General features: G+C 36.6%; 1 protein-coding gene across 1 annotated transcript; it reads right to left on the reverse strand.

The window, feature by feature from the left end:
* Positions 1-6,263, reverse strand: LOC148781856 (cytochrome P450 81Q32-like). Its single transcript, XM_088869206.1, has 2 exons — positions 4,550-6,263; positions 1-870 (listed from the first exon to the last, which is right to left on the reverse strand). The coding sequence occupies exons 1-2, from the start codon at positions 5,432-5,434 to the stop codon at positions 247-249; spliced, it is 1,509 nt and encodes a 502-aa protein (XP_088725332.1). The 5' UTR covers positions 5,435-6,263; the 3' UTR covers positions 1-246.
* Between the last annotated feature and the right edge of the window lie 1,119 nt (positions 6,264-7,382).

Genomic DNA, 7,382 nt, shown 5'->3' on the forward strand with positions numbered 1-7,382 from the left:
TCAGCATCTAAGCCTTAACTTTTTATTACGAAACTATTTACTGCATACTTTTCCAAGACGTTCTGAGATAGGGTAGTACAAATCCATATCTTTCCAATAGATCAGTGGTGGATTTATTTAAGCTACATCATACACACATCTCAAAGATATTGATCATGTAGACAGATCTCTCTCTCTCTCTCTCTCTCTCTCTCTCTCTCTCTCATGTGTATAAATACATGAAGTCATTATAACCACATGTATATATCATGCAATAGGGTACAACTGACGTGAGAGACGAGGAGTTGCAAACGCCTTCAAAGGCACGGCCCTCGGCATTGTGAGGCTGACACCCTCTGACATATCGAGCAGCTCAGTCCCCTCTCTCCGCCACTCAAAAGCATGCAACAAATTCGCGAGCACAAACTCCACCGACCTCAAGGCCAACCCCATGCCAGGGCAGCTCCTCCTCCCCGAACCGAATGGGATCACTCTAAAATCTTGACCCTTCACATCAATATCACTCTCTATAAACCTCTCAGGTTTGAAACTCAAAGGCTCGGGCCACACGTCAGGGTCCCTATGTATGTGCCATGCATTCACCAAAAGCAGGGTGCCTTTGGGAATAGTATATCCACCTAAGGTGCACTTTGTGTTCGACTCGTGAGGTACAAGAGTGGGGCCGGGAGGGTATAAGCGTAATGTCTCATAGAGAACGGCTCGAAGGTACTCGAGCTTGGGCAAGTCAGATTCTTCAACTAATCGCTCCCTTCCAACTTGTTGGTCAAGCTCAGTTTGAGCTTTTTGAAGGGCTTCAGGATGGTTGAGGAGGAGGGCCAGCACCCATTCTATGGTGACAGCTGTGGTTTCTGTTCCGGCTGTAATCATAACCTGGAAGAATGTGGGTTGAAAATGGTGGATTAGACGAGGTTATGCCTACAGTAATAGGAAAAGTACACTATGACCAATATGATCATGATAACGAATGGTGCTAGAGGTCATCGCCATTCCATTAGGATCGATGGCATAGGAGGGAAAGTGGGTTTGATCCAACATGATCATTGTGTCATGTTCTTTCTCGCCAACATTGTTGAGCCCACTGGTTGGATAGTGATTTTCCATAGGACCATATCGCAAACATGATCATACAAGTCATATTTCTATTTGACAAATATTTTCATTTGTTTGGAAATTATCATCAAAGCTTTTTTTGGGGTTGGGTACATGAATTATGGTCTGCTATTATACTCTATCAATAGCCATACCCTTAGTGAGGCCATAGCTCTCCATATCTTTTCTCACTATCTAAGGAGTTAATTTTTTGTTCAATAGCAGATAGCATTCCAGGTCGAAGATTGGCCCCCTTTGCTTCGTTTCTTTTTTCTATCTTTTTTTTTTCAGGTAATTGATTTTTACCATAAGTGTATGTTCAAAATTATAAGGAAAACTAGAATCATACAATTATATATATATATATATATATATATATATATATATATATATATATATATATATATATATATATATATATATATATATATATATATGGGTTATGTTAGGGTGCTCACACTATGGAATAATTTATTATTATGCTCAACAAAAACTGGATACACATATACCCTTGTTTTGTATATGGAGTTTTTTTTAGCAAGGGAATTTTTGGTAATTAGGAAGGGTATGATGTCATCTATATGGGGTGTGACATCACCCACATGGAGCATTAAATGCCACCAGTGTACTCCATGTGAGTAATCTCACATCCTACGTAGTTGATGTCACACTTCTCCTAATGACCAAAAACTTATCTTTATCAAAAAAAGAAAAAAGTTTATCTAGAACTGAGGCTCTAAACAATCAAATTCGAGCCTATCTCAAAAATTTCACTAGAAGAGGTTCTTTTGATTCCCCAATATCCTCAAATTGATCATCTCGACATCAAGATAAATGGACATGAGAAAAAAATAGATTTCAAGTTTTGAAAATAGTGTATTTTGTAATGCATTTTTTGACTGTCAATTAAAAGATTTTTAAGTTTTCATAGATCTTTCGATCTACACTATTTTTGAAGTTTCAAACTTTATCAATAAAGATGAAAATATATTTTAAGGCCATCAAAACGATTGCCAGTATTGAAACTGCATTTCTCGACACTATTTGAAGGTAGGCTCTAATTTGATTGTTTAGAGCCTAGGCTCTATACAAACCGTATCCTTAAAAAAATGCTCTATGTACAAAACAAAGGTATAGAAGTGTCCAAAATTGTTAAGTACAATGATAAATTACTCCATAGTATGAGCACCTAAACATAACCCTATATATATATATATATATATATATATATATATATATATATATATATATATATATATATGTTACGAACAAATAAGTTTTACAGAAACTTCAACAGTCAATTGTTCATAAGAGAAAACTGGTTTCTTTGTTTTTTTCAGGTTTCATATCTTTTGCTTGCTCATTTTTTGCCAAATTTCCCACGAAAACTTGTAGTGTTGCAAGTCTTCAGAGAGAGACATGCAAGATCTTGATTCTGACTCATATACTATAATACTAACTCAAGAAAATATCGGTGGCTTCTTTAATGAAAAAAAATCCACAATAAGATGCAAAAGGAAAACATAATAAATTACAAGACACCATCCAAGAACTGTAGCCGATCAAGTCATCACCATTCATAGAAATGATGGACAATGGGAGAACATAGTGGGTTGGGTCCCACCCTCTTCATCAAAATTAGGAGCACATCAGTTATATATCTCAAAAATAAGGTACACATTATATGTGGCAAAATACAGTCTGTGACTACCTTAAAAACATAATAGTAATAGCAACACACAAGAATTAAGAATGCAAGCAACGTCTATGTAATACATCAAAGTACAAAAAGGAAAAGGGAATCCATTTATCTAAGCTCTAACCAATGCCCAATCAAATGAGATTAATCACGACCAGTGCTTTGAAAGCGAGGCCTATGGTCAGGCTCACTAGGAAACCGAGCCTCAGTCAGGCAACTCAACTCAGCCGAGTCAGACAGAGAATCCACCAAGTCCATAAAAAATTAAATTTGAAAAAGTGAGACTTGGCCAGTTCCCATGGTTTTGGTTCCATATGTGGCAGCCTACCAAGTTTGAGTAACTTGGTCAAGTCATAGAAGACTCGCTGAGTTTTCTGGCACTGGTTAAGAGTTAAATGGAGAGCTAAAAAGGAGAAATCAGATATCCAGATATCTCTTGATCCTGGCATCCCCTCAAACGTAAGGGACGAAAGGTATGTTCAATCCAAACAATGTAGCCCATAAAGCATGAGAAGCTCATATTAGGATTTCTTTGCTTTAAATGACCCATGCTACTAGATTCACAAAGAGAAGATCATCACTTTATTTGGAACAGGTACAGAAAGACTTTTGGAGCTACATGCAGCACAAAAAAATTGAATTTAAGTTAAAGCAAACAACTGATACATATGCCACAAGCAACATTCCTAAATACCAGTATATAGCCTTCAGTGTAGCATTGGAAGGATCCAAAAGAATAATATATGGCTTAGAAACATGATAGAATTAACATGAATGGGATCAAGAGCAAATTCCACAACATTCACAGGAGTAGGAAGCTATCCCTTAGGCTTCCGCTTGGTGGAAACATATTTGTTTGACATGAGCTCAATCTTGAAGTTTGTCCTAAAAATAAATTGCATGGGAATAGGCATGAAATGGATGGAGTGACAGATGTGAACATGTCACATGATGCTACCTTTAGTTACACAGTTGCACGAGAGTGGCAGCAGGAACCAGAGCAAGCTAATGTATCAAATGAATAACGATCCCATGAGGGTTAGCATTTAGAAGATCTCATCAAAATCTTACTACAGACCCATGCTATACTTTCACAATCCAGTGCGACATTATTTCAAAGTTAGTTACCACTTCCAAATTCTCAGTTTAAATGGCAAGAATGCAGAATCAAGGATATCACCAAATGTGATTGTGGGATTCTTCCTTGACTGTTAGATGGCTCTGAGGAGAGAGGGCAAAGACGCATGGTGAGTAGAGGACCATATCATTGAGGTGGATGAGGTGTGAAAATGCAATCTTTGTCATAGGGGTTGCAATCAGTGATTTAAAGATTGCTGACCCCACTCGGTATTGCCCAAGTCGAATCCCGATCAAGCGGTTTGGGAATCTAATTTGAGTAACCTCCAAAGCACTACAATTCCACCTTTTCTATTTTTCATTTTAGTTTATAACTGTAGCCCGTCCGACTCGACGATTGCAGAGCCCGACAAGGTGTCCAAATCGGACCCCTGCAATAGTCGAGTCGGATTTGGACACCTTTAATCGGCTGATTCTGATTCTTAAATCACTGATTGGCAGTTGCAATTAAAGGTGGCACATTTTTATTCAGAAAACAAAGGTGTCATTCTCAAAGACAAGAGGTTCCATCCATATGAGAGGAAAAGCCACCCTTTATAAAGTTTATCTTCAAAAACCAGAATTGGAAGATCAGAATGACAAATCATATCAATCAAGTACAAGTTTGGATGAGAAGAAACATACCACAATTGTACTCTTGATCAAATCATCGGTGAAATACTCGGGATCCTTATCTTTCATATCAAGCAACAAGTGAACAAAATCCGGCTTCAACTGGCCGCCTCCACTGCTTCTCAATTTCCTATGCTCATCCACAATTCCCTGCATAATCCTATCTCTCCTCCTCTGCAACAATTTCATAAGCCTGGTCATGCCCTGAAGATCAATCCACCTAAGGAATGGAATATAATCACCCAAATTCAACTTCCCTGTCAACACAAATGTCTCATCGATCACTTCCCTGAATTCCTTTGCCACCTCTAGATCCTCAACCCCACATCCATAATAACTTTTGTTGGCCACTATCTTAACAATTACACTAAAGATAGTCTCAGTGATCTTATCCTTCATGTTCACCACCTCTCCTTCATCCGAAGACTCAAGCAGACTTTGGAAAAGCGCAGCAACTTGTTCACGACGAACATTTGCAAACATCTCAATTTTCTTCGAGGATAGAAGCTCGACCGTTTGAATTTTTCGCAATGTTCGCCAGTGATCACCATATGGGGCCCAAACAACTGATATGTAGTCATATCCAAGGTATTTCCCAGCAGCTGTTCTAGGCCTAGATGCAAAGGCGATGTCATTTGTGGTGAAGCATTCTTTTGCAAGAATAGGTGAGGAGACAACCACAACAGGTTTCATTCCAAGCCTAAGCCAAAAAATGGGGCCATATTTCTTAGAGAGATGAGACAGTGTCCTATGAAGTGGGGGCTTTAGGATGTGAAAATGCCCAATAAAAGGCAGGGATGGAGGTCCAGGAGGGAAATTAACATTGGATATCTTGCTTTTAATTACATAGAAAGCAGCCAAGAATGAGAAGAAAGCTAGAACCCATACAAGGTCCATGTCTTCTTTTTCAGGGACTTATGGAAATTGGGTGTTACTCTCAACAAAAACAAAAAAACAAAAAAAAAGGAGTTGGGAGGAGGAAGTGGAATTGGGTTTTCTACCTTTTACAGGTAAGATGGATTCTTTTTCTTTCTTTCCTGTTTTCCCCCTTGAAAAATTCACTTAGAATATTGGGTTTTAAATGATCAAAGATCCGAGTAGATCTACTTAATATGAAATTACCCAAAAAAATCTCATTGATATGAGACTACCAAATAAGATTAGTTTTGAAACTCCTAGCTCTAGCAAGCAAAATCCAGATTTCTTTTTATCAATACTTATGGGAAACTAGCAGGGAACAAAGTACAACTGAAAATTTAAGCTTTTTTGAGTTTGATGGGTCAGTTCCTTTACGGATCAAATTTTGCAGAAGTCGTAGAGAAAAATCACAAAGCAGCATAAGCTCAAGAATTATCAATTTAATTCACAGACAAATGGGAAAAATAAAAATAAATAAAAAACTCACTGCAGCAATAGATTTTCGGTGCAAAGCGCTTGAAGATCCACACAATTGAAATTCTAAAGCTAAAACAAGTTCGTTCTAGAAAAATAAACTATTTGGGAAAAAAATAAGATTGAGCCGGAAAAAAACCCGAGTAGTCAAAAAAAAGAATTCAACCAAGAACCAGTACAATAGGAACCAAAAACTCCATCATCTGTCTCTAAAAAGTCCAAATTAACAAGGAAAAAAAAAACCAGTTTGTACAGGCAAAAAAACCCAACTCAGATCATCAGAACAATGAACTTCTCAAAAGAACAAAAACAAATACTTCAAAAGTTAAAAAGTAAGAAATGTATAAGAAAGAGTGCTCTTGTTTATAGGAGTCTGTTTTTTTTTTTTTTGTCCTTTTTTTTAGACATTTTTTCTTTGTTTTCTTTGTCCTCTTCTGCAATTCTCCCATTATTTTGTGGAGGAAGATTTGCCTGGAAAACGTTTTATGAAAGGCAAAAAAAAAAAACAAAGAAAAGAATAGGAAACATTAGACAAACATCAAAGTCAACCTAAGGTGGACATAATTTTGGAAACTTATCCTCAACATTTTAATAAATACCAAATAGCGTGGCTTTATATCCTCTCCTTTGCCTCTGTATTTTGTTTATAATAAGGAAAATTGTTTCATGCGAGCTGGACCGCTTTTTTACATATGCGGTCTAGACAGTGTAGACGCAACTAGGTGTTTATTTAAAAACAATGAAAACTAACTGTCCAAATATATGTTTATTAGAATTATTATTTTTAGTTTTAAAATTTTATTTATTTTTTCATATTCATGATATCCACGTTAGAGATTACATGTCTTTAAAAATTAAGTCTTAAAATCCATCTCAAAAATAGATTTATTAAGAAGCCCACATTAATAAATATTTAAGGAAAAAAAATATGATCTTACCTCATTCTTCTTCTTCTTTCCCCCGCCCCCCTTTTTTCTTTTTCTTTTTTTTTTTTTTTGAGAAATTTAAGTTAACATCCCTGAAATTAGTAGAATTTGATTTTTTTATTTTTTATTTTTAAGAATGCTCTATGTTTAAAACTAATAGTTTCAAACCAATGTCTTTGACATAGGCTTAGAACTGGTAGTTTATGATTAATGTTTTCATGTACAAAGCAGTGCTTTAAAAAACACTGAGTCAAACCGGACTCGCTCGATTCGACTAGGGAATCGGCACAGTCCGTGCCGCTTTTGGTATTTTATACGGAATCGCTCAATTCCAGAGAGAACCGGGCGATTCTGTATAATGAATCGCCGATTCACTGTACCGAATCGGCAAGTCTCGTGAAGAACACAGGCTGCACAATATTCTTCATGGGTTTCTTCAATTTTTGTCTTTTTTTTATCATTTTTCTTCTTTTTTTTGTCATGTGATCGAATATTCACGATTTATGCAGCTTTTTTCAGCCTTTTCA

Source organism: Amborella trichopoda, chromosome 6 (genome assembly GCF_054954075.1).
Source record: "Amborella trichopoda isolate Santa Cruz 75 chromosome 6, AtrichopodaSantaCruz75HAP2 v2.0, whole genome shotgun sequence".
Taxonomy (NCBI): Eukaryota; Viridiplantae; Streptophyta; class Magnoliopsida; order Amborellales; family Amborellaceae; genus Amborella; species Amborella trichopoda.